This window comes from Cygnus olor, chromosome 1, assembly GCF_009769625.2.
Source record: "Cygnus olor isolate bCygOlo1 chromosome 1, bCygOlo1.pri.v2, whole genome shotgun sequence".
Classification (NCBI taxonomy): Eukaryota; Metazoa; Chordata; class Aves; order Anseriformes; family Anatidae; genus Cygnus; species Cygnus olor.
Genome location: NC_049169.1, coordinates 12,998,529 through 13,026,352, shown reverse-complemented (window position 1 = coordinate 13,026,352; position 27,824 = coordinate 12,998,529). Strand labels below are relative to the sequence as shown.

Genomic DNA, 27,824 nt, shown 5'->3' with positions numbered 1-27,824 from the left:
ATCTGGTGACCTACTATAGGAGCAGTATGAACTTGTCCATCGAGCCATAGCACAACTGTTTGAAAAGCAGCTGCAAAAATATGAAAGTTGTGCAGACTGGAAGATTGCAGATGGAGTGGTATGTGTCTTTCCTATATGAGTTTCAGTTAGTAGAGTTTTTGTTCTAAAGGCAAATTTTTAAGATTGTGTTCAATTGTGTTAGGGAAGATGCAGAACTTGTTTGGACTACAAGTGTTTTTTTACCTGAGTATGAGTTACGCTGTGCTTAGCTTATGCTGAAGACTTGATTGTAAAAGTTATGTCAGATAATTGAAAGAATAGTTACTGTATATACCAAATGCAATTGCATTGGGGAAAGCAATAGAAAGAATTTTAGTTTGAATGAAACACAGGACTTCAGTGCAATATCTAAATTGAGAAATGTGCTCCTGCCTTGGGGAGGTGATGCTAATTGACAGCTGATCTTTGTTCTTTTGCTTTGACTAGCAGTAGTTACCCCAAAACTGATATTTTGATAACACATGAACTTTTGTCTAAGCGTGACCTTTTGGAATTTATTTGTTAAATAGTATAATGAAGAGCAAATTGAAATTAAACAATCTATGTGTGTGTATGAACTCTACTTGATCAATGTTTATCTTAAACTCTGGAGTGGCAAAATCTTCATCCAGGTTTTCTTCTCCTGCTCCCTTTCCATAGTAGTGCTGCACCCAATTTTAAACTAGTAGTCGAGCATTAATCTGATTCTTCAGCTGAGAGCTGGGTATTGCATGGTATTCTGTGCTACGTTGGTCTTGTCCCAACACAGCCTTGGTGTAGTTGAGCAGGACTGTTAATGAGTGATCATACTAAGATGATGTCACATTGTGTTGAAGTAGTGTTTGCACTGGAACACGTTGGGGAAAGGAAAAATAACTTAAACGCCTTTGTCAGGAAGTTTCATACTCTACCCATTTAACAAAAGCAGAAAAACTCAAAAATAAATATTAATTAATGATCATGGCATTTGAGGATTTTTCTTTCCATATTTCCTCTTTAAAGTTCATGGCCCCTGTTTTATTCCTTTTTTATTAATGTTTGATATGTTTTCCAGTTTACTGCTTGGCACTATGGGAAAAATGGCTTGTCGAGTCTGTGTTTTCTTTCTTCCTACAGTCCAAAAATGCATACTGCCTTTTATCTTTGTTTTTATTTAGGAATTTTAACTGTCCTTGCAATGTATTATTGTTGTAGCTTCTGTAGCTCTTTAAAGGGACTATTACTAGTATCTTGAAGACCCTTTGAAATATCTGGAAGCATGAAAGCAATTTTAAATCTGAAGTGGTGAAGACTTTTTTTGACCCTTACAGTGGATCACGAAAGAAGAGACTGCCTTTAACACTCAAATACAGTATTCTGATGTCAACATACAGCTTTCTCAAAGGCTGGACATACTGCCTTTATTATTTCATCATACTGCAAAAAAAAAAGTTTTAGTTTAGGGGGTTTAGCTTTTCTATATTGTTCTTTCTAGAAAGTTTGAAGCTTTTCTCATTCCTGGAAAGAAGGGCATACATCATTCTATTAACTCTCTTTAGGATCTATCAATTCATGCAATAGTTCTGAGGTCTGTAGTCATGATAAGAAACTTCGTGGGCTAAATACAATAGGATAGGTTGTTTTAATTTAAATGAGCGGAGTTCGATATTCAGCCTAGCTGGATTGTGAATTTTCGTTTTATTTCTGATGAATGAGCATGATAAAGTTTGGAAAGTGCAGGTTTATTAGCTTTGTACAGAAGGTTCCTTCCCAGATCTTACTCTGCCTAGCAGAAGTGAGCCTTTACTCTTTATCACCAAATGTACAGGAAGCCATTTTCCTGTTAGTGGGTTGGGTGAGAAACATTAGAGTTAATATATAGGAATAATCGCGTTATCTTAGGACAATTCATCCTGAGCAGGTTTTGGTGGTAGGAAATCAATAACCCAGCAATGAGTTTGTGGATGGTTTGGTTTTATCTTCTCTTCTGGCTTTGGAACTACTCAGTTTTGGAGTGGAGTATATAACAGTATCTAAGTGGTGGTTTATATCAGTAACAGTTAAAAATCTGAATCACAGTTTATAGTGGTCGCATAGCCTAACTATATAAATTAAGCTGTTTTAGTGGAAATCGTCATGACAACATGCTGGCTGCAATGTTCTGGTAGTTTTCTTGTCTACAAAGTACAGTTTTAGTGTGTAGGGAAGCTCCAGTTGCTTTTTTCCCCCCACTGTAGTTGCCGTAGTCCCTGTGCAGCGTGCATGTAATAGAAATAGTAGCTAAGACTAATACATTGCAATTCTTGATCATTTTTATCTAAGCTCCTTTATTTGTTACTTCAAAATAGTGTAGCAGTCTGTGCTACGCTGCCAATAGAAGCGATGGATTGTCTGGATTGTTCTGCTTCTCAAAAGTCAGTCAGGAAAACAAGTAACCATTTAAATGGTGATTAAGACGATCCTATTAAGAGTCATTAATAGGATCATGTTGAGGGTGAGGTCCTTAGGTATCTCTTAAAGAGGGACAAAAAATATTTCTGTAATTAAGAAACTTTTTTGGTATGAATCAAAATTCATACTTTTTCAAAGATGCTACAGTAGCCGTGGAATCCTGTACATGTGAAGGGTTTTAATTACATTCCATGAAAATGAATTCAAATAAACGTGCCTACTTTGGATATAGTGCTGTTATTGGAGGCACTACTGAAATGTGAAAGATGATTTCCTCTTTTGTTCATTCGATAGATTTCTGACAGTACTCTGAAGAGCTGGACTACTCTGTAAGGTTTGTTCCATGGTTTTATAGTCCAATCGCCCTTCCTGCTTCTAGCAGTGCTTGAAACAAATTGAGTTACCTAAGCTTAGTAAGCAGAGTTTGCCAGTAACATCACAGTAAAAAGTTAATCTGATTGGCAACAGGTAGTAGCATTCATAGGGAAGTAGCTTAGACACAATGCTGAACGTGTGTTCCGGTGAACTTGCCAACTCTGCCCTGCTGGAAACAATATCATAAGAAGTCGAACAAAAACAAACGAGCAAAACAAAAACCACACTTGGTGGTTAGAATTCCGCTAGAATTCTATTTTATAAATACAATTTGATTGGACTCAAAACCGTGTAGAAAATGTACTTGTGAAATAGTGTAATATAATAATTGTATGCTATTACAGTACAGTAGCACTTATTGCGAATTGCTAGCACGATGTAAGTGTGCTTAAAATAAGAGTATGTAAAACACAAATTATATGAGGAAAAGCCTTCTTCAGATACCAGAAAGCACTTTGGACTGTCACAGCAACAAACAAATTTCAGGGCAAAGATTCCTTTGCTTCTCAGAAGCAGGGAATTCCCAACCAAATAAGAAAAGACTCAAGTCTTCATATTCATATCATTCTATTCTATTCATAACTATTCCATCCCTCCCCCACTCCCTCCCCCAAATAGTAGGACTCTTAATTTCCCAACTGATTAAATTGGAGCAGAGTCTGGAACTTGGCCCTCTCTCCACTGAAACTCTTTTATCATATTGCCATGTATTTGGAAGTCGCTCCATCTGTTTTTTCTAGTACTGCTGTAAAAATATTACACTTGGTTTTGTGTTTGGAAGCTGAAACGGATTAGAGCTGATTAGCGTTGATCATCTGATAAGATCTCAATCAGAATTGAATCAATAAAATATCATATATGCTTCTCGAGGGGCATCTCCATGACCTGAAGTGAACCCTGGTTGTCTTGCAAAACGTGAATCAGATGGAATTCCATAGAGCTGGATGTCCTGTGTGTAGGAAAAGGAAAATTGATTAAAGGAGAAGCAAACAACAAAAATTCTGTCCATTGAGAAATGCTTCTTGTTGCATTTTGTCACTTGACAGTAAGAAATGTTACAGTACTTCGTCTTTGTATTGTACCCTCATCCACTAAAAGAAACTTTAATAAACATTTTCCCCCAAATACGGTATTGCTAGTACTCTATCTCTTGCACTTCTTCCTGTAAAAGTGACACAATTACATTACTATAGTGGTTTGTGCTTTTAGAAGCTGTGGAAAAATCAGCTGCTATAAGAAGAATGGATGTTCAAAATAATAGTGGTTTGGAATCTAAGTGATAAGTCTTCACTGTTGAAATTCTCTTTGCTGCTTTGCATCTTGGTAAGAGATTTTTAGTTATTATAGCATTGTAAAAAATCTTGTGTGTCTTCAGAAACCTCTATCTTGCTGCCTATGCTCAGAAAGTTGTATTTAATCTGAGTTATTTGAGTGTATTATTTCAGTCTGAAGTATTTCTTTTTTATCTGGTGATGCTCTGTGGTTCCCATGCTGCTATATGATAAGTGCAAAAGGAAAATCTAGATTCCTTTTAAGGGAAACCATGAGATGACTTCTGGAAGAGTCTTCATATTAAATTTTGTAGTATTTCACCAGCACAAAAAGCTTCTGAGTGACAGTAAAGGTTTCTATGGTGAGTTTCAAAAGAAAATTATGTATTGCATTTCCTGGACAAAGAGTTCTTGAATTGTAGGCAATGCCTGTGAAATCTCAGTTCAAAACTGATCTTCTATTTACTCAAAGTTAGTGACAGCTCAGTTTTGTAATTCAGCCACTGGAGGAGGCAGATGGAGAAAGGGACCCACCCTTGGGAGGAGATGATAGCAAAATTTAGGTAATCTGAGCGAGCTGAATTCAGAAACTGCGTTTGCCATGAGAATTCCTTATTCGTTTGCGTGAACATAGGAACATGAGTTATTCTGAATGTATTCTTGCAGACAAAATAACCTATGCTTCCTGTCCAAGTATTTGACGTTATGAAATACTACAGTGACAAATCAGAAGATCATGCATATGCATATATATGACTTAACAGTATGCCTAGAAATTCCTAGCTACTGTGAGCACTTTTCAGTAGATACTCATATCGTGGGACCTCCTGAACTGTTCAGCATCTGATCCCTGTAGAGGTAAACATGCATAAAGCTCCTATTCTTTTGTTTACCCACGTATTGTTTATGCTTCCATTTTCTTTAAGTGAGAAGCCTGCCACAATATGATAGGTAAGAAAGCTGTCTCTAAGAAAGCAGGACGTTTTGCCAAATTGAATAAATTGCATATTTGCTAATCTAATTAAAAACACTAATAGTTCTGCACAATGACCCTTGTAAAAATATGTACGCTTTATTTTTTTCCTAAGCTGATGCTTTTCAAAATTGTATTCTGCCCTAAAATATAACATCTGCTTAGAGAACCAACAGAGTGCTGACTGATGCCAATAAGCTGTGATTAGGGAGGCTGGAAGGCTTTTTCTTAATACTGCCATCTGCTCTTAGTGGCTGAGGTCATCCCTGAGATACCCTACATTTGCTTTTCGAGTTGTACTTCTCTCTGTGCTAGTTGTTTGACATGCTTACCGATACCCTTATTTAGACATATGACTGAAGGAGAAATCTGAGAGTTGGTATTGCTGAAGTATGCTTAAAATGCTGGTTGTTCGCTGTCGCTCGTGACATGGAACTGAGAAGAAGTAGCAGAGTGGCTCGGAGTTCAGTAAACAGTATTTCTTAAGATAAAAACAAGGAGAAGAGGTCCGGTAGTAACTGAGCACAATTACCTAAATGCTGCAGCAGCATGAAGTTGTTGTAAAGACTGTTTTTATTCCTACATGGGTTAGTGCATTTGGCTCCTACCTTACTTTTTGTCATCTTCACCCTTTTGAGTAAAAATCCTTTACCTACTAGGGTACAAGTTGTATGAAAGTAAATGAAGCCTTCACAGAGTCATCAGTCAGTTGAGCTAATGAAGAAAAGCAGTGAGGTTCCTCTTTTTTTGGTGACAATTCCTGTAACATTCTTGCTCCTGACATTTGAGGTCGGACACGTTTTTGCAAAGAATATCTAACTGTGTTTTACAGCTAGTAGCAAAAATGGCGGAGCACTGCTTTGTCTCTTGGGTTACTTTTGCCTGTTTCAAGCAGAAACTGAGCTTCTCACTGTATAGATACAGAGCCTAAAAAAAAAACAACTGACATATGTTAGCTTCTTTAATAGGCTATTCCTTCTGCCTGGGAGAAAAGTGTATCTCAGGCAAAATTCTGTTTGACAAGTGTTTAACTTTGCAAACAGAAAGAACAGGGATGCAGCTGCTGGTTTGAATTCTGGACAAGTTGGTCTACATTGCAACAGGCACACCCTCTCCCTTGTCAGTAACTTAAACTAGTGCTTAAACATGCTATTTGCGTTCCTTAGAACTTTTTTGCTGGTGGAACTGGACCAGAATACTTTTCTGATTTGTTGTAGGGTGGAGAAGTTAGTGGCAAGGGTGGGAAACCTTTTCTGTGGTGTCTTGCTCTTTCTAAATTCTCTGTGCCTGATGAAGCTTTAAAGTGCTGGGGTGAAGCTAAGCAGAACATCATGCCCTTCTCCAGGATGCAGTTACAGTAGTTGGTTATAACTCTGGTTGCTAGTACAGGGTCTTTTTATTGCAATTTTGATGCATTTAGGGCTATCGGTAGTAATGACTACATCTGGGAGAGGATCAGAGATAAATTTGCACATCTTGAGCTGAAGGGGACACAACCGGTGAACTGGAAACCGAATTTTTCTTTTGGGGGTACTGCGAGCCTCTTCATCTTTGGCACCACCCTTCTGAGTGGTGCTGCGCCTGAATGTGGGCAATCAAGTTTGTTTTTATGTAGGTTAAGGACAAAATCAGTCCGTATAATTGCTCGCTTCTCGAAGCCAAAAACATGGAATTGGCTTTTTTTCATATGTGACAGGAGAGTAGTAGAGGGATCAGATGTCCCTGTCACATGGCAGTATTTCATTCCATCAATGACTAGAAAGTGGTAATAGATTTTTTTTTATATATATATATACACACACACACACACACACACACACATATATATTAATTAGCACGTCTGGAGTAGTTTGTGGCTAAATTTCAGAAGTCCTCTGGGCGCTTAATGTTTTTTAATGTCGTGGAATGCTGACAAAAGACATGCAGGCACAAAGATACTCTTTTAAAATAAACGAGGTCCTGCTTTAAATTTACAGATCAAACATGGCATTGATAGTACTTCTTTCTTACTATCTCATCAGCCATTTCAGTTGCTGTATTTTCTTGAACAATGACTTTTTGGGCAGTATGTTGTATTGTCAGCATTTTTAGCTAAGAATAATGATTGGTAAGGTAGTGCTGATGTGATAAGTCTTTGAAGATGTTTGACTTGATACTGATGTAATACATTGAGAAGCTAGAATGATACAAAAAGCAGTGCATTAAATCTATTTAAACTTGATTCATAGTGCATTTCACTTTGAGAGCCATTCAATGGATAATAATCCTTGTGTACTAAGGTACAACATGATTAGTTGATCAGTTACAGTTCTTATTTTTTTTATGCATTGCCAAAAATTGTTACTTATAGTATTCAAGTGGAGGTTTAAAGAGGAACAATTCATTGTGATACACACTCAAAAAGATCTGGACTATTGGGCAAATTGAGCAAGAGTTGAGCAAGTTGGTCGCGCACTGGAACAGGCTCCCCAGGGACGTAGTCACGGCACCGAGCCTGTCGGAGTTTAAGAAGCGTTTGGACTGTGCTCTTAGTCATACGGTCTGAATTTTTGGGTAAACCTTTGAGGAGCCAGGAGTTGGACTCGATGATCCTTGTGGGTTCCTTCCAACTCGAGACACTCTGTGATTCTAAGAGTATACTTTAACATTGCAAAAAATATATATATATATCTGGAAACCAAAAGGAGCAGAACTTGGTTTGGAACTCAGGGTTTGCTTGTAATGTAGGTGTCTAAACTCCAGCCGTAGTCAGTAGAGCCAACTGATCTGTTCCCTTCATCCCAGCGTTACTGGCTGGTTGCTACAATAGTTCCATGAGGTCTCCTGGCTCAGCACCAGTCAAGCTTGGTTGGCTATAATGGGAGTTTCAGTTCTGGCCATCTAAATATAAATGGCTTTTAGCTACTCACTCCAAAAGAACTTGATAGTTACAGCAGTGGTCACCAGGACAATGAACTCCCTGTGTAATTTGCCTGAAAGGACTAGCACAATCCACCGATGCACAAACAATGGGGTATCTCTTCTGGAGTACTTCTGGAATATTGTATTTGGCAACTAATTAATAGGAGTGGGCAGGGGGTAGATTTCAGTGAAGAACAATAAGGATGATTAGGAGACTTTTTTCTTTACAGGAAAAGTTTCACTTGGGTTATTGTACTGCAAAATAGAATTTGATGATGGACTTCACACTAGCAGCCAGTGATATGGCAGTCATTTTAAAAGGCTAATAATAGGAAGGAAAAATATGTGACATGTTGAATCTAAATTTATGTGAAGGTAGTTAGCAGCTGAGATAACTTAGTTATGATTTATCTTTCAAAGTTGAAAATATTTATCAAATGCAACAGCAACTATTGGATTTGAAGCAGAAATTAACTCAGGGTTCTTTTTGATTGTTTTATATGACTGGAGAAGGTCTGTCTGTCACCCAATATAAGCAGGTAGTCTGAAAGAAGGCAGAAGCCCCATTGTATGAACTTGATGTTGTGTGTATGAACTTGATATTGTGCTTTGAAAAATATTACACAAATACACGTTTTGCTTTTTTTTAAAAGCACTTCTCAAAAAAAGCTCCTTCAGGGGAAAGAAAGTGAAATGTATATTAAACTCAAGATAACACTAAGGTCCTCCTTGGTTTTGTTTGATCTTTTGCCATGGCATGTGTATGGAAATGGTTTATCAGCCTTAGACTCTTGCATGCTCTGTTTGTTTATATATACATACATAACTGTAGATGTATAAATATGTACAGATATGTACGTATATATATCTTATTTACTTATCATACTCCTGAAATGTGCTTTGCCAAATAAGTTAAACTTATTGTAGACAAATGGGAGATGATTTGAGAGTGTTTTAGAACTATACATTAAACCTGACTTGTAAATTTACGGTTAGTCAAAAATTTCATTTTGTTACTGCATTGTAGATTAATTTTATGTTAAATTAACTGATTGTACAAGTGAAAATTATTAGACTGACTAGAAAATAAATGTTCTCAATAGGAATAATTTGAAGGGCATAAAGAACCTTGCTCACTACTAACCTGAAAGATTAACTTTTGAGAATTTTCTGTAGTGGATTACACTATTAAATGTGAAATGTGATATTTGGTCATAAACATTTGAAAACACATAATAATACTGCAAAATTAGAGTTGAAATTAATCTATATGTAATTTGAAGTCTTTTCTATATGGTAGTCAAAAAAAGTAAGTATTGCCATACACTATTTTCGTGTATTGTTATGGATCTTCAGACCCTAGAGTCAAGTGTTGTGCATATCAGCTTTACAACTATGAATGAACACTTTTTCTTTTAATCAGGATGAAAATAACACCGAGAATGCTGTCAGTTCTTCAGATGCTCAGAAACAGGATTCTCCGCCACCAAAGCCTCCACGGACCCGCAGGTACTTAATCATGACGACACACTGTTTCAAGCTGGCAGATTGACCTGCTTTGTAAAGAAAAAGTAGAATTAAACTACTGATAGTGTGAAGACTTTTAAGATGGATTTTTTTATTTATAAACAGAAATATATGTAATACAAATATAAGTCTTGTAATTGGCTCTGTAAATATAAAGCTTTAATATCTTTGCAGATCAAAGTCTGAATTTACTAATCTTGCAATAAAGAAAGACAAGTAGACAAACATACCCTTTTATTAGACAGTTCTGTTAGATCTACTACGCACTTGAAAATAAGCTCAAATAATGACTCAACGTTAATTTCTGGAGTAATAAACACAATAAAAAAATATCTATTCAAGAAAATATTACCTCACAAAAGGACTGTTAGTGAGTAGGATATGCCATCAAAACATTTTTTCTTTTAAGAGGAAAAAATAGTCTCAGCAGTCCTCTCATTCAAAAGAGGAAAAAAAGAAAATTCTCTCTAGTTCTTGAAATACATAGACTTGCCTTTAAAAAAGTTAAAAGCAAAAGTGAACAGACAGACTTCATCTACCTGAAATGAGTACCCGATCTGAGCATTAGGCAGGTGAAGAAGCAACTATCCTGAGTTGCCTTGCTTGTATCTGGAAGGATGCCCACATCCTGATCTTGCCTGTGCTAAATTGTCTATAGTCAAATATATGGGATTTTCCTTTGGCGTTCCTTCAGTGCTTACCATGTTAGCTAAGCACTGGGGTTTCCTGAAGTTGTAGAATGGCACAAGAAACAACCAGCCAGTTAATACTCTTGCATAGCATTTAGTCATATAAGGAAAGCAGTTTAACAGTTTAAAAATATAATCTAACTGCAGCAGTGCAAGGTCATCTCAGTAGTGGGAATTCTTTCTTTCCAGTTCTGCGTTAGATAGGGCACAAGTGATGTCAGAAGAAGACTCTTTTTGAGGGGCTGACAAGAGCAGTGATTATGTAATAAAATAAATTTTAAATTTTAAAGTTTTTAAGGTTTGGTAGAGGCCTACATATGTGTCTGTGTATTTAAAAAATATAATTGGACGTAAACATTTGAAAATTGGTGACTCAAAATGGATAGCGATGTGCATGTCCAATATTGCAACATCCTTGTTTAAGGAATAAACATAGCTTAAAACTTGGTATCTAAGTGTTCCACTTTGGACCAGATCTAGAATACTGCATGCAATTCTAATGCCCATTTACTGAGGATATCTACAAAGTACTAAAGGCTTTTTTCCTGTAAGATAGACAACTTGCTCAGGGACGGATAACTTATTCTTCTAGTATTTACCTTGACTTGGAGATGTCTGGAGGAAGGAGTACTATACAATATAACTTCTAACTGTATTTTTTAGGCTTCTTTTATGCCTCAAGTCCTATTTTTGGAGGTTACAAGTAGTTTTGGGCTATTGATACTAAATCAATATTTAATTGGAGATTTTTTAGTTTTATCACGTCAGCATGAAGTATCTAGCATCACTTCTGGAATTGTATTGCCTCCCCTTTAATTTTATCACCTTGTAATGCTTTAGTGTAATTCATGTTTGCTGTACGACTTGTGAACATAGTCATTTAGGTTGACATATATTTGCATTTGATGTCAACATTACATATTTTATAATATATACATATATTTAATATATATTATTTCTTGATTATTACTGAGGTAAACAAGAACAACTCATGCTTTGAGCGCATGCATCAGTACCTTATTCTGGAGACTGGTTTTGCAGCTTGATTACTTGTGAAAATCACCTTGAAACTTAAATCTATGTTAAATTTCTTTGGAAGACTGGGCGGATGGAAAAACATTCTTTTGTTCTTTGTTAGACATGTTTGACTATTTTCAGGTTAAGGCAGGAAGAGCGTATAAGTAATTTTTGTCTTTATTGTTAGATAGAAGTCCATAAATAACCCAAGTTTTTTTGAATTTGCTATTTAGGACTGTACATGGACAGTTGGAGCTTTTTATTTCAAGTCCACAAGAGACAATGGGTACTTCAGAATTTGGAGGGAGTATCTTAATGCATTTAGTGAACAGTCCTTGAAACATTTGTGTGATCATTAGTTCATTCTAATGTATTTGGAAAAGGGATTAATTTTAATCAGGTTGGCTATGGAAAATTCTCAAATGCACACAAAAGATAAGACAACTTGAAAGAACTGGAGAAACTGAGGCATAAACTCATTAAAAAAAAGGTAAATTTCTTGCAGTACTGCAGTGCAGTGAAGACTGATGTGGTACTCTCTGAAGGATAAAAGATGAAATGCTTTAGCAGCTTGACTTTGCTTTCAATTATGCTTGCACTTCTGTCTAAAGGCATTAAAATACAGTACAAGCAATGTGTAATTCCATTTCATCTCAAGCCCTGCGGAACCCTCCTCGCATTTCCTAAAATCCAAGATAAAAACCATTGATTGATATTCCTTATTAGTTAGCAGTTTTTGATTTTTATGTCACAAAAAAATACACAAACAAAAAGAGCCCCATAACTAATTTTTTCAAGAAAAATTCACCAGTTTTTATTCATTCCTTTTACATTCTATATATATATTATCTGTAGTATAGTTTGACAGCTTCACCAAACTGCAGCTTTTCTCCCACGTGGATGACAGAAATGCACTGCTTAAGTAGAATAATGTGTTTGTCTAGCTTCAACCTGCTTACGCAGAGTTTAATTTTCCTATTTCAGTTATGAGGAAGGATGTAGAACTTGGTATCTATTTTTGGTTGATCATAGCAGCCACAGTCAATGACCTTGGCATTGCTCTTTTATTTGATATTAAAACCCTACAGTATGCTGCGCTAAATAATGGTGGATTACTAAGTTGTTTTTTTTTTTTCTTTTGAGCACAGGCCAACCTTCATTTAAATATGAACCCTGTGGTGCGCTACTTTAGGGCACCTACTTTATAGCCCTTTTACATTAAGGCTAGAAGGGTCTTTAAAATGTTCTAAAGATTTAGAATATATTGCAGAAAAAGCAGAAATCAAGACTGTCTCCATTATTTCATTTGGTTTTGTTTTTTCCATGTACATTTTTGGTGTAGAGTTGTGGGGTCTCTTATTTCTTTTGTTTGTTTGTCAAACTATTCTTTGAAGCATTCAGCATGCTCCGAGACACAAGCTTTTGGGAATTTTTCAGCGAATTGCAACCTTATTTGGTTTGCATATTCCATTTTTTTTTCCACTGGCTTTCTGTCCTCCTCCTGACCACGTCAAGCCTGGAGACAGTATCTCACTTTCACAGGCTACTGTGAAAGTAGCCTGTGAATAAGTCAGGGTTCACAAATGATGTATTTTTAGCTATTATGTAAATAAACAGCACTCATCTCAAGACTATATTTTATAATGAAGTATATTTAATTAATTGGAAAGGTCCTAAATCTTTCTGTTGGGTTGTTTAAAATCACAGTGGCTAATATCGGAAAGTATTTTCCCCGTAAGAAGTCTTTTTGTTGTTGTTTTGCTACAAGCTCTTATTTTGTTACCAATATATCCATTTTTGTGACTTCTAAAAGGAATAAATATGTGCCTTCAAATGTCTTGCATTCTTTTAACAGTTTGCTTTAAGATGTTTTTTCAAGATTTTGGGGGCGGGTGCCAAACTGTCTGAGTGCCAAACTTTTCCTGAAACAGGAAAAATATTCAACCGTTCTTCCTACCCCCGTTCTGTGCTGTCATTTAGCAAATAGCTAAATGTCCTATGCTCCTAAGCTTTTATCACAGCTGTTCAAATTCTGTTTCTTAAATAAGTCTTTAAATGGTTTTCCAGAAATATGTTCACAATTTCCACACACAGCTTCCCACCATTCATTTTTTAGGCCTAACCATAGCTCAGAGATGGCACCCGATGGCTGCATGGTTTACGTGAAAGCTGAGAATCCATTAATTTTGAGATAGCAGGGCTTGATAGTAAGGCACTGTGCAATAAAAACACTTTAAAAGCTGTCTTGATCACCTAAGAAGAACCCGTAGACAGTTGTATATGTGGAAGAGGTAGTGGAATTACAAGATAATCAGTAACAGTTGCATGTGCAGAGACATTGTTGAGGTCGAGTTATGAGAAGGCTTTCTGTTTTTTGTCACACAGTGTGATTGTACAAATGTACTTGAGAAATGCTTGCTTTTGCAGTATGTAAAAGCAGTGCAGGGTTAATTTGAAGAATCTAATAAGAGGAAAGCTTATTTTCTTTTTCAAATGGTCTGACATTCTTCAGTTCACTGAATCTTTTCTGTCTCAATATCCTCTTTCATGAGCTTTCCATTAGTTTCCCGGTGCTTTCAGTCAAGCTATTTTTACTCTACTGTCTCATGTTTCCCGTTGTTTGGAATAATATTAGTAGTTCATCTTCAGATAATTTTCTGCCTTTGGGGTTAAAAGTGTCTATAGTGCACAGCTGTTGAAGGAAGGGCCCAAAGAAAGCATTATGTATCAGACCATAATGCCCAACATTTTCTGGCAAGACTTCCAGAAATAGCTACTGCCAAGCAAAGACCTTTTAAAGGTATACATATCCCAATGTTTCTGCTTTCTAAAAAGAAGCAAAACCATTATTTGTAGTGCAGAATATGTGTGGTAATAATACTATGATATTGTTAAAACAGAAACAATCTGTTACGTGCCCAGAGAAAACCAGGAAATCCTGGGTGGCATCTATTTCCTTTAAGAAGAAGAAAAAAATCAAACGCTATTTGGTCATCTCGTTTTTCTGAGAATGGGTATTCTTCATATTAATAAGGCAAAGAATTATTTTTATACAGAGCATTTCTCATTTGATCACTCTACACTCTCATTTAGGAGTGAAGGAAATTTAAATTAGGAGTGAAAGAATTTGGAAGTGGAAAATGCATGTAACAGCTCTGTTAAGCTGTATATAAGGAAGATGATTAAACAAAGGTGTGAATTTTGTGCTACTGACTGTGTAGTATTGTCTCTATCATCTGTTCTGTGCATGACTTTGAGAGGGCAGTTTTTATACGTGTGATCCTTTTTATTAGGGAATCAAATGGGAAAGATTTCATTAAACTATCAGTGAAGAACGTAATGAGTTTTGACCTGTATTATGGGCCTGTGATCTTGTCACATTTAGTTTAATACTAGTTTGTTTGGTTTTTTATAGCTAGTTGTAACAATTAACAGTATGTCTGTACCAGATAACAAATTAGTTTTGTTGATTGTGAATATAATGAGGGGTCAGAAAAATGAGGTCAATAAGGGAAAACCTCATTTTCAGTAGGAGGAATTAGTGGCGATTCCTTATAAGCATCACTGCTGGTAAAAGAGAGCATGTAACCATTTAAGCAAGTGAACTCCCTCTCTTCTGGCATAGAGAGAAATTGAAGGGAAATTCTCCTTTTGTCTTAGTGTGTGTTAAGTTGGAGCAAGACTTTTTTGTTTGTTTTTTTACTTTATTCAAGCAAATAACTTTATTCCCAAACTTGTCCATTTTTCAAGAACATCTAGAGGCAAAGCAGTTCCTAAATGCTTATTTGATTAAAATGTTTTGATGTTCTTTGTATTCCTCCTATCTTAAAAGGTAGTAACTTTTGGGACATAATTGGAAACTGGAGAGCTTGCGGTGCTTTCAGTGGGTGGGGAGGTTGGTAAATTGGAAACTTATCAACAGTTCTCTTCAGTTTGGAATCCCTTGCGTGAGGTACTTAAAACCAAGCCCAGTGTATTTCATATTCCAGTGTAGTAGCATGTTTGCTTATGAAGTGAAACATGAAAAAGCACGTCTTTAAGGAAGAGGTAGCAATTCAATTTTGTAGCTGTTGGGGTTTTCTATTTTGTCCTCTGTGTTCTCCAGTAACCTTTCTGAAACCATGATCAAGATTTCTGAGTCTTTTTGCTTCCTCTTTTGCTGTCCGACAAAGATAGGCATATGTGCCCAATATGTGACACACGAGCAGTATCAGAAGAAACCTCACTATAGATTGCTGGGTAATACAACACTGGAAGGATACTGAACACAATTTGGTACTTTGCATTTGCCTTATAAGACTTTTTACTTGTTTTGGTTTTGTTTTCATTTATTTAAATTAATACTTTCTTAATCTTGGCTTGGGAGGTAGATTGTTCTTTGGCCTTTGGAGCATGTGTTACTAGTCCGTGTTCTCTCAAAAAGGCTTTTTCAGCCTTCTGATCACAACAAAAGGAAAACGAAGACTTGTCTTGGAAACCTGAATACCTTAATCAACAAGTGCAGGAGACTGATACTAGACTTCATCAGTCTTTGAAGTGATTGATTTATGAAATTTCAGAATGCCTACTTCAAAATATTTTTTGTTGACAGCCAAGATGTGATATAAATAGCAAGCCTTTTTTTGGTCTTGTCTGTCCGTGGACCTAATAAGCCTTGAAATGTTTTGGTAGCAATGACAGTCTCTCTGTACAGGTAGTTGTCTGATTAAGAAGGACTTGAAAGACATTCATCTTATTTCTGATCATCGTACATGAGTGACTGACTGTGATGATCCAGCCAAAATTTCTTGGAACCTTTACTGCAGTTGCTGAAAAGTATTTACATTAGGCTTCTGATTTTGGTCAGAGCTCCCTCCATACAAGATTTTTAGGAGCAAGAGAGCTACTGGTAGAGCTGGACACTCTCGGACAGTTGAATAGCAACCTGTGTTTGGATACCAGACTACACCTACAAACTCCAAAGGCTTTGTTTCATTATGTTAGTTGATGGTACATTGTGAATTTTTCTCTTCCACAAAATCTTTCATGTCTAACTCTTCATCTGAGTTAGCAATGTATGATTGACTGCTACTGATGGAATAGCAGTTTGATTTAAATAGCCTAAATGCATAGGGTCTGGGGAATGTAATCTGCCTATCATTCTGCTGGTCCTTACAATGTGAGATTTATTATTGGCACACCTTCCAGGTCTGCTAGATATGATCTCCTGGGTTTGGCACAAATGCAGTGGGACAATACTAGCAGGTAGTAAGAGTTTTTTAATTTTTGAAAGCCTCTGCTTTATGGCTTTTGGTTTGTAGCCTTGTAGATAAAACTGTATTTCACGGGAGTACTGTGAATACTCTTCTGAATTGATTCAGTTCTTCAAGATGTTGGATTACAAAAGGAAGGTACAGCCCAAGGTTTACCATTGACCTGATTTTCAAGGGAAAAGAATATTCTGCTATAACTGTATCTCCAAGAGGAGGTTCCAAGTTTCCTGCTGGAGAGCTGGATCTGGGTGATTTGTAGTGTCTCTGACATAGATTACCCCCCAAAACTGAACGTATACAGGATATGGCTGACTCTTGCTTATTCAAGGTTATTCTAGTGCCAGGACAACTTGAACCTGTCAGTAAAGACCCTACAGCCCTGGGAACCACATGGGGGGCTGGAAACATCTGTCTTCTAAATGCCACCACCTTGGACATTATGTGCTGGCCCATGCAGGGGTTTATTACTTCCTCCTGAAGGGTGTCTCTGCCAACACTGGGCTGGTTTCTCAGGCCACATCGAAGCCCTCTGCAAACTGTAGTCCATCCTGCTTTGATTTATCTGCCTGGGTTGAAACTGTCATTTAGTTAAAGTACTTCACTGAATTTCTGTTTTTCTCAGACATTTGTTCTGCACTGCAGTTACTAGTCTCACATTATGAAAGGAAACACTTGAAAGGTTCTGAATGAAAATGCTTAACTCTGGTTTGTGGACAAGACCTTAGTTGTGCAAGATGTTTGTAGTCAAATATTCTGTATCTAAGCTGAAAGTAAATTGTCTGTATGCCTGCAGAGCTTTTCCTTTTAAGAAGCTGAAGATGAGCTGCAATAAGTGCTAATAATCTTGCTAATATGCACTATAATTTGGATCATACTGTGAACAATTTTATACAGTGTGTACCTCATGTCAACTAAGTTTGGTCTGGATCATTAGCCTAACAGCTGTGGAGAAACTACTGAATACACAAATATCAAAACAAAATCTTCCTAGACATGTGGAGAAAAATCAAGAAGATATTTGGTATCAGGCTATATTCTAGTTCACATAAGGTCTTTCAAAGAATTTTTTCACGGCTTTTTTGAAAATGGGATTCCGTATGTTGAATTCCTTTGAGCTGCTGCTTCAGAATAAAGCAAAGAACACTGGAATCCTGCCACAAGAGGGCCTGTCTGACATTCTCTGAAAGAATGCTTCTGGGAAAGGATGTGAGCAATCTTTAAAGTATCAGTGAGGATTATCTGTGTCCTGAATGCATGCCTCTGTTACTCTGAAAGACTTTTTAGAGTGTCTTGGCTTAATTCTTGCCTGCCACATTAGTCATATTGTATAACCGTTGTCTTTGTGTAGTGCAAGTGCGTCTTGGTGTTTGGTATTGGTATCAAAGCATTACTGCTGCAGACTTAGATACCTAAAATGTTGTCAAAATAAAGAAAACTCACACCATTGTTTTTTGCAGTTGCCTTGTAGAAGGAGACGCTAAAGAAGAAATCTTGCAGCCTCCAGAGCCTCAGCCAGTCCCACCGATCTTAACGCCATCTCCTCCATCAGCGTATCCAACAGTCACTACCGTGTGGCAGGACAATGACAGATACCATCCAAAGCCAGTTTTGCACATGGTTTCGTCTGAGCATTCAACAGACCTCAATGAGAATTACAACAAGGCAACGGAGCATTCAGGGAAGAACGATCCCAGTGAACGTGCGGAGAAAAGGCTGGAGCGCAACTTAAGTTTTGAAATCAAGAAGGTGCCTCTTCAGGAGGGGCCCCGGAGCTTTGATGGGAACTCCCTGTTGAACAGGGGACATGCGATTAAAGTGAAGCCTGTGTCGTCCTCTGTAATTGACAAGAGCTTTAAGTCACAGGAGCAGTTTTCAGGGGATACATTTGTGGATGCTTCTAAAAACTCATGCGTGGAATGCAGCGTGCCACAGTCTAACACAGCCTTAATACCTTCACTGGAAAGTCTGCGGAGTCAGCAGGTTTCTGATACTCCACCACGACCAGATCGCCTGCCTCTAACAGAAAAGGGACACGCCAGGTGGTCACTGCACGGGCCTGAAAATGCACTGCGTACTTCAGTGTCTGAAGACACGTCTTCGGACGTCTTGTGTCATGGAGCTAAAACTCTCTCTCTAGTATCAAACACCGTAGTTGAACTTCCTTCCAGTGATAAAGTTGATCACAGTGCTCTTTCTGTTCGAGCACCCCTCTGTTTTACTAATCCTCTTCATTCAGATGATTCTGACACAGATGAAATGAACTTTGAAGGAGCCATGAGCAGAAGCGCATCTAATGTTTCAACCGCAAGTGCCACAGTTTCTGCTGCCACTCATACTGAAAACATTTCTGCCAGAAAAGTGTTGCCAATGTCTATTGCTAGGCAAGACTTAACAGCTCTAACATGTTCTGAAGACGGCAAAGGTAGGTTTTACTGTGTTTCAGAAGTGCTATTCTTTAACCTGCTTACATCTGTAGAACTGGACAATGTAAGTTTCTTTAGAGTGCGATGTTGTAAATGTAAATTTAAACAGTATAGTTGGGCAGCTTTGGAAAGGGCATAACTCTTCTTCAGTTTTTATTTTGCACGTGAGCTGTATCTGTTATGTTATTGAAACTAGGGACCTTGATAACCTGCTTCAAAAGCACTATTTTGTGGTATGATTGTATCATTAATCGCTGGTTTCTGCGTTATTGGTGACCATGTTTTTTTCCCTCACGCTAGGATTTTATTTTTTCATCCTTCACTGCTATGATTTCATGGAAGTGTCTATAGTAATGGCAGTTTTGGGTAGCTGAAGTATGGTGTATGTGAAATTCCTGCTGACTAGTTGATGCACTGATCCTAGCAACGTAGATGTAACTTGTTTCATTGCGTCAGTCTTTGAAGTTGCTTGTGATTTGGGACATGCATTTTCATACCGTTGTACATATTTAGCTCTGCTTTCCTCTTTTCCTGTACGTGGCCAGGAGGACACACAGTAATATTGCTATTCATGTAAAAATCCAAGTTCTGTCTTAGTGACTGTTTAAACCGCTAACTTGTGCGATGCTTTGAAAATTTTACTGCTTTGGGGGAATTTTTGAGCAAGGAAGGTTTGCTCAAAATAAGGCACGACTCTTTCTGCAGAGTGTCAATATTTTGTATTGAAGGTGAAAGGGTCTGAAAATGTGCAGCTTCAGTTTTCAGTCAGGCTGGCATGCTTAAATCAGATGGAGGACGTAACTGGGAAGACAAATTAGGCCTCATCAGCTGATTATGCAGAGTCCATTAAAGCACGTGATAAGGCTGTGAAGCTCTAAAAGGTTCACATGTGCTCCTCTAACTAGATCAGACTCTTGCACTAGAAACTCCTTACATGATGGCCTTGCTTTAGGAACCAGTGTAGAACTACGTGACTTTTTCTGTGGTGGAATTGGATTTAGTCTATGATGCAAGATGCAGTGGGCTGATCTGAAAATACTTTGTGAACTAAGTTTTTGTCAAAGGTCACGTATTCAGAAATGTGAACTATTTCCAACTTTAAAAACAATCTGTTTCTACAGATTGTGATGTTATTTATACACACAAAACAATACAAGCACATGCAGTTGCAGTTTTTAATGCTGAGACACATTAAAAATGTTCTACATGTAAAGGGCTTTGCCTTTGCTGTCATAGTTACTTTAACATTTATACCAAGCAGTCTTCCTCAGATAGTTTTGGAAGATCTACGTGATACGGTATCTTTCTCGTACTGATTGTTTTCCTTCTTTTCCAAGGCAATTGTTATTTATCACTGTTTGAAAATTGCTACTTTTTATACATCTATACATCTATATACATATACAGTCCTATACATCTCTTTATGTAGGTGCTGCCAGAACGTGCAAATATGGACTTTTTAAAAAGTGATATTTCATAAATATGATAAAGAATGGGAAAAGTGTCACTCAATAATTTTTCATGTAAATGCACATCAGAAACATTCTGAAATAACAGGACAGCCTTTGTGCTGCTGGTATGTGGTTGATTTCACAGGAACAGCTTAACTTTTCTTATGTTAAATTATTATAGTTTCTTTTTGTGTTCAGGGTCAACCTGTTTCTTTTTGCACTACATTGATCTGTATTATTGAACGCTTCTCATTTTAGTTTAGGGTGATCTCTCATATCAAAACATCAGCTTCAAAATGTGTTTTTTAACTTATCTAAATGTTGCATTTGATTTAGATGCTGATACTAGTGAAGAATCCTCTCCCCCGCTCCCAGAAAGAACACCAGAATCGTTTATATTGGCAAGTGAACCAAGTGAGTTTTTGTTGTGTTATGTGATAGTTACGGATAAAATGTGAAATGCATTTCAGTATTTGGATGCCCCCGGTTTTTGGTTAATTTTGAGGTGTTAAAATTGATTTTTAACATAAAATCGAATGAAACCTGGCATATTTAGTGGCATATTTGAGCTTGATTGATAACTTTCGCAAGTGCTTGAACACAATCAAATAATTTCTCCATTTCTGACTAAGCATGCTGTTACGTGGTAGTTAAGTATATTGGAGACTTCGATACTGATTTTACTGCAGCTGGTTTTCAATCTGAAATACTGAATAAGGTAGTATTCCCATTTAGAGGATTCCCTAGCTTATGCTAGGCAACATTCCTACTGCTCCCAGGTAGGGAACTACAAAACACAGGGCTCATCTAATTCTCCTTTTCTGTGCAGAGGAAGAAGGTGGGGAGGGAGGAAGGAAAGATGACAGGTCGTGCTCTACTGCATCTGGTGAATGAGTCCAGTTAATTTAAGTTTTACATACTTTACTGGTAATAAAGTCAAAAATTAGGATGATGTTTGGTATCTTCGAAAACCAAAACAACAACGACAAAGCCCTGGTGCGAAGTAGTTATTTACTGAGGTTTTTGTTTAGTGTCACTATGTGAAACTTTCAAAAAGTTTTAGCTGAAGAAGGTAATACAGGTATTTTCAGCATACAAGTATTAGTGTTGTCAAGCATAGATAGTTCTGAGTCAGTGACTCTTTCTTTGGATATTATATTGTGGTAGAGAAATACATAATTCTTTGATTTGCTTCTTTTCAGTAAGAACACAAGAAATTAAAAAAATCTCCGGGTCTGGAATATCTTCAGTTATGGTTGTGTTTTTTCCTGATGTCAGCAAAGGCTGACTCAGCAAAAGCAGAGTATGACTGTTCTGTTTTGTGTATTTTCTTTGCATGCTTTACTTTTTTTTAGACCTACTATTATTACAGAGCAAAATTCTAAAAACGTTATTGAAAAAGTAGCTAATTCTTCTATTGGTTAGGAACCCCCAAATGTAGAAAATAGAAGTCCACAGTGAAAACGCAGGACTGCAATGTTTGCACTTACATTGTGGAGCCTTCCCTTATCTTAAACTCTTTCATGCTTGTCCAAACTTCTGATTAGAACAAGTTGCTTTTAAATGACACTTCTAATGGCTGTGTTCTGATGGCATGTGTCCCATCATGCAGAGAATTCAAGTATGATGAATTTGATTTAATTTTTCCTAGGCACACCCTTGCCGAAACCAGTTATGATTGCACAGTCTGAGTGGAGCATATTGCGTGATCAGCATCTCCCTGAACAAACAATCTCTACGGTAAGTAAAGGAGACAAGTCTGTAATAATCATTCATTTCTAGTTGGGTTGGGAGCCACAACAGAGAACAAAATATATAGTAGTGAAAAATTAGAGCTGTTGAGTATCTGCAGCTACCTACCTAATTGTTGCCCTGCTTTAGCTGGTGAAACAAAGTGTTAAGAGCATGTTCTCTTTCCAAGAACACTATCTCTTTTTTTTTTTTTGAAGTCCAACAATATTTTAAGAAGTCATCCTTAATATACCTTAGATTACAAGTTTAAGAATGTAAATATTGCTATTTATGCAGACCTTGCTCCTGCCCGTAGAGGATCATAGGATAATTCAAGCTGCAAGGGAATTGCAGTCTCTTGTTCAACTTCCTGCACAAAGCAAGGTGTCAGACCAGGCTGCCCAGGGCTTTATGCAGTTGGGCCTTGAAAACATCCAAAGATTGAGATCTTGTATCCTCTGTGGGCAACACGTTCCACTGCCTGAAAAATGTTTTTCACTATATTCATATTTATTTTTAAATAATGCCTTTCCTGCCCATTAAATGTCACTTTTCACCTCAAGTCTACTGGTTGCTCCAAGTCATCCAACTTAAACACCTGGTAAAATTTCAAAAACACGTAAATTCTCTTTACATTCATGCGTTTTTTTCTTGCACGCCCCAAACACTTCACAGCCACCTTTACACATTATTTTAAATGTTGTCAAAAAGGGTAGATGTGAATTTTCAAGAACTGTACATTTAGTACAAGAAGTAAACTACCTGATTCTGCAAATAGTCCATAATGTGACAATTTTAACTTCTTATGAAATTATGTAAAACTCTGATAGTGAAGTATATATAACCTAGCATAGCATTTTCAGTGTTATAGTAAGTCATAAATGTAGGATTAAGTAGATATTCCCACATTTTGTATTTCTTGAAGACTTATTCCATCATCTTAAATTTCTGTTGTTCTTTCAGTAGTTTGAAAACATTTTACTATTTTAAATATTTCTCATTAACAGGGTTTGAAAACTACTTCACCTGTACTACCTGGTAAGTGATGGACAAGGTTTTTTTTGTTGTTTTTTTTTAATATGAAAAAGTTTTTTCCACTTATCAATTTGTCAAGTAATCCCATAAGAGTAGAAAGTTTGAGTAACCTAGGCACTTGAACTGATAGTGTGTTGGGAGTATTTTTATTAGAAGACTGGAAAATAAGAGGACATTTTTCTTCTGGAAATTCAAGTATTTCATGATCTAACTTTGGGGAAAAAAATTAAATTACTTGAAAAAACTATTTCCAAACCAGGATGCTTTAATTTAATATTAAAATTTCTAAAAACGATAGTAGTCTTTCAATAAACCAAGATCTTACTTCAAAATACCTATTTTCTACTGAACAGGTTTTTTTCTGAACTTGGCTTTGGCTCCCAAAATATTTTAGGCATATTTTCAGAACACTGGCATTTCTGAAAGGGCTATCTATTTCTAAAGCTTCTAATGTTTTCTGAGGAAGCAAGTTATAAGTCGAATGTAAAACTTATTCTAGCATACCAAAATTGTGTCAATTAAGACCAAAATTACTGAATTTTCATCTACAATAAAAATATTTTTCACCCTAATTAAATCCTTCCTGTGTTATGTTCATTAATTTATTTTGTGCTTATTCTCGTCTTTACAAAACAAAGTTCAGCGGTAAGGATTTGTGGGGGGGTATGTGTGTGTTGTGCATATTTACCAAAACGTTTAATTTATCTTTTGAAAAGGCTTCAATAAGGGGGCAGTCTATCAACTCATGTTTACTTTTGCCACAACCTGATCAAACGAACTGCTTCAGCTGTAATCTTACTTTATCTGCCATGTATCTTATGTATATACTTGAATGGGCTGGTATGGTCCGTTTGGACCGACATGTTAAATGCTTGTTAGATAGATATTTTTTAATGAAATAGCTTTCAAAAGTATTACAGATTTGCTAATAGGAGGTTATACAAGTAATGTAACACATAGTTACTTAACATGTACTCTTAAGCATCTTTAGTTTAGAAAGAACATGGACAAATGCATTTATATTGATGTGTAAAATGGTACTGTGAAGTCTTGGAATTTAAAATATCCTTTCAAACTTGTTTAAAAATAAAATTTATATTTGGTAAACGGCAATGTGTCACTGGAATCGCTGAACATCTGCATCATAATCAATTTTGAAGTGCATTTTTAAGAAATGAGAAAAATGTGCTGCTTAATGTTTATTTTTGCAAACAGTATTTGATGCAAGTTGTATTTTAGACTAAGCTGTTATTAAAAATAGCATTCATGAAGTGCCAAAGAGAAGAATGTTACATTAAGAGGTGTATATATTTGTGTGTGTGTCTTCCAGGTCGTCCTGAAATAAGCAACAAAACACCAACTGATACTTTACCTCAGATTTCTTTTTCTGGTTCCACTGATACAAGAGGTCAAATTTCAGAATTTCCTACAGAAATAACAGATATAGGTAATTACAATTTATTCAAAACTAATTGCCTGATATTTTAAACAGAAGATTTATTAACAATATTAGTTTGGATAGCTGCTACCAGTACCTTCCTTCAACTTACTGACCTGCAGAACCCAGACAAATAAGCCTGCCTTGTTTCGTCAGCATCAATGACTGTTTTACTCAGAATGAGGAATTCAGGCATTTTTCACTTTTAGATTTTTAGGACATACAGAATAAGTCAAATAGGATATAACTTCTGTGGAGCATTCAAAACTTTCAGAAATAATATCTGGGAAAAACTACTTTGTTACACAGGAGGGGAAAAAATAATAAAGGCTGTAATACTGTGTCTTCCGTAATGTACCTCTCAAGTGAGGTTTAACTAGTGAAATATAAATATATACATTTTTTCATGTTTCTATTTCTTATGGCCATAGTGCCTTTAGAGCTCTTAATACCTACAAAGTAGATTTTTAGCCTTGAGGGTAAACCTGTTATGTAGGAGGTGGAACATGTCTTATAGTGATCCTTCTGTCAGTATTTGTGAGGTTTTGTTGTCTGTGCAGACAGAAATATTAAATACATGTGTTTCTTTAGGTTTTGGAAACCGTTGTGGAAAGCCTAGAGGACCAAGAGAGCCACCTTCAGAATGGACATGATCCAAGAACCAATGGACATACTATCAATAAATTATACTGGAAAACTCAAGTGCCACTGAGAACTAGAAAAATAGTATTCCACTTCTTTGAGGGGCAACTAACACAGCAGTGTAGATCTAACTACCAAATGGTACACTTTTACAGTACATCCCATGCAAAACCTTAAACATCATTCACAACAGTGGATTCCAGTATTACAACTTAACTTTTTGCTGGGGCCATCTACCTGCCTTATTACACTTAGGAGAAAGTATTACATATGATTTATTTTGTAACTTCAAGTATTATTGCCTTAATGTCTTTTAACCCTGTTACACGCTGCTTGTAGACATATGTTAATATAGTAATACTTTTGACAGATTGTGTTTATGGACTACTTTTTGCTAACGTTTGATTACCGTGTATGCATTATTTTGTATATGTACAGGGCAAGTAAGTATATAATTTGATAAAGTTGCAATCATAAAATATTAACAGAAGATGTAAGAAATCTCTGCATGATCTAAATTTTTGTGTACCTTATTTGTAAATTATTTGCCCTGAAGTTTTAGAAAATAGTTTTTTTGTTTTGTTTGTTTTTTACAAAAATTGCTGGACACACACATCCAGAGTTGCAGGTTAGCAGAGATAAAGATTGTAATACATTTTGTAAATTGTAAGCAAAAGGTTATTTTTATATTATATACTGTTTAATTGTCAGACCTAATTTGTTCTGGTTTTCATCTAGTCATGGAGATTCAGTAAGTGCCTTGGAACAATATTGAATTCTCTTAGCCTGTGTATGTTACTTCAGTGTTTTGAGTTCATCTGGAATTAGATTATCAAAAATATTTGTAAGTTTCTAGTATATTTGACCTGCCAGTAAAAGAGAAACCATTCTACATATTCAACACTCCTTAGTTTTCATTTTAATGTTTGATCTGTTGCAATCGATGGAAAATTCATCTCTGTCAACTTTCTGTATAGTAGTTTTACAACTTTAATACAGCGTATTTCTAATTTGGGGAAAACCAGAACACACTGGTAAAAGGACTGTTTAGATACCACTGTCTTCTCTCACAATGGTAAATACCATTTTTGTTGTTCAGCGACTGTGTATGTAAAAAGCAACTTATATGAAGGTTCACGTAGAGCCCTTGCAGCTACACTGTATCTTGGCAATATATTATGTCAAGAGTTAATCCTTATAAGGATTCCTTACTTAAACTTTTCTGTAATAGAATCTTTAAATTAAAGAAAGTCAAAATCTCAGTATGGGTGTTTTTACTCTTAGGAGAAAAGACTGTATTCAGAAGCAAGCCAAAATGGATTGAAGGATGGCAGTCTGGCTTAGCTTGTAGCTTTTGTACTTGAGCACATACAGTGACCCTCAGGACTTTAAGTAACTACTCAAAGCTCTGGCTAGCAGTAACGCCAGATAAGTGAAGAAGCATCTTCAGAGGAAAAATGGTTATTTTAGCTAGTGGAACTATCTATTGATCGAAACTTTAGCCATGGAAACGCTAGGTCTAATTTGCTACTTGTACCTTTGGGCATTAACTCTCCTTTGGCAGAGAGGCCCTAGATAGCTAGCCCATTACCACTTTCCTAAAAGTGTGTATCTTGCAGATACTGTTTTTGATTATGGAATAATCACCATACATTTGGTACATATGACTGCCTGCCTAGCTCAGGAGCTCTTTTGAAGAACCGAGCGTGCTGTAAATATTTAACTTCCCCTGGATATAGTTTTACAATTGTTTATTAAAAAAAATCAATCCTATATGCCATTTGAGCTAACTTGTGTCAACTGACTGCCTCCTGTATAAACAGTTGAGAAAGATGGAGTGTCTTGCAGCTGGCAGAGTAAAGTTGGCCTGAACTTTGTTCCCCTTCATGTGCAGTGAAGATGAGTTTTGGCTGTCTCAGATCTCTTACAGTTTTGCATGACAGGCTGTCCTTACCACTGGATGCTCCAAATCACTAACTTTTTTGAAACAGCTGTTAAGTAAGACTTCCAAATTTTAGATGTATACTTTTAAAGGAATATTTACACTTTTTTCTATCTCAGGAAAATATAAAACTGGAGATCGTAGATAATCTACTTTTCATATTAGAATTTCACTTAGAGCAATGGCTGACAAAAATCCGTGCGTAGTATGTCCAGGCCATCTTGGTAATGTTTAATTACGGTAATCTAGGTTCATATTTGTGTATCTAGGTTCATATTTTTCTGTAAATTTGCATGGATTTATATTAGGAGGAAGAGATTTGTATTATTGGGAAGCGTGGCTGGGAAGCTGCTTGGCAGAAAGGAACCTGGGGTGAAAGGAACCTGGGGGTATTGGTCAATAACCGGCTGAACACAAGCCAGCAGCATGCTCAGGTGGCCAAGAAGGCCAACAGCATCCTGGCTTGTATCAGAAGTAATGCAGCCGGCAGGACCAGGGCAGTGATAGTCCCCTTGTCCCCCTGGTGAGGCTGCACCTCAAGTACTGTGTTCAGCTTTGGGCCCCTCACTACCAGAAGGACATCGAGGTGCTGGAGCGTGTCCAGAGAAGGGCAACAAAGCTGGTGAAGGGCCTGGAACAGAAGTCTTAATGAGGAGCAGCTGAGGGAACTGGGGTTGTTTGGGCTGGA

General features: G+C 36.7%; 1 protein-coding gene across 1 annotated transcript in view; it reads left to right on the top strand.

Moving 5' to 3' along the window:
• The window catches only part of PTPN12 (protein tyrosine phosphatase non-receptor type 12), a 76,572-nt gene extending 50,116 nt beyond the window's left edge, over positions 1–26,456 (top strand). The window contains exons 11-18 of the mRNA XM_040544554.1: positions 20–118; positions 9,413–9,498; positions 17,932–18,896; positions 20,685–20,762; positions 22,000–22,088; positions 23,087–23,117; positions 24,445–24,561; positions 25,144–26,456. Of these exons, the coding sequence (XP_040400488.1) occupies positions 20–118; positions 9,413–9,498; positions 17,932–18,896; positions 20,685–20,762; positions 22,000–22,088; positions 23,087–23,117; positions 24,445–24,561; positions 25,144–25,205 (1,527 nt within the window). The 3' untranslated portion in view covers positions 25,206–26,456. The remainder of the gene's footprint in view (positions 1–19; positions 119–9,412; positions 9,499–17,931; positions 18,897–20,684; positions 20,763–21,999; positions 22,089–23,086; positions 23,118–24,444; positions 24,562–25,143) is intronic.
• The last annotated feature ends 1,368 nt before the right edge of the window (positions 26,457–27,824 follow it).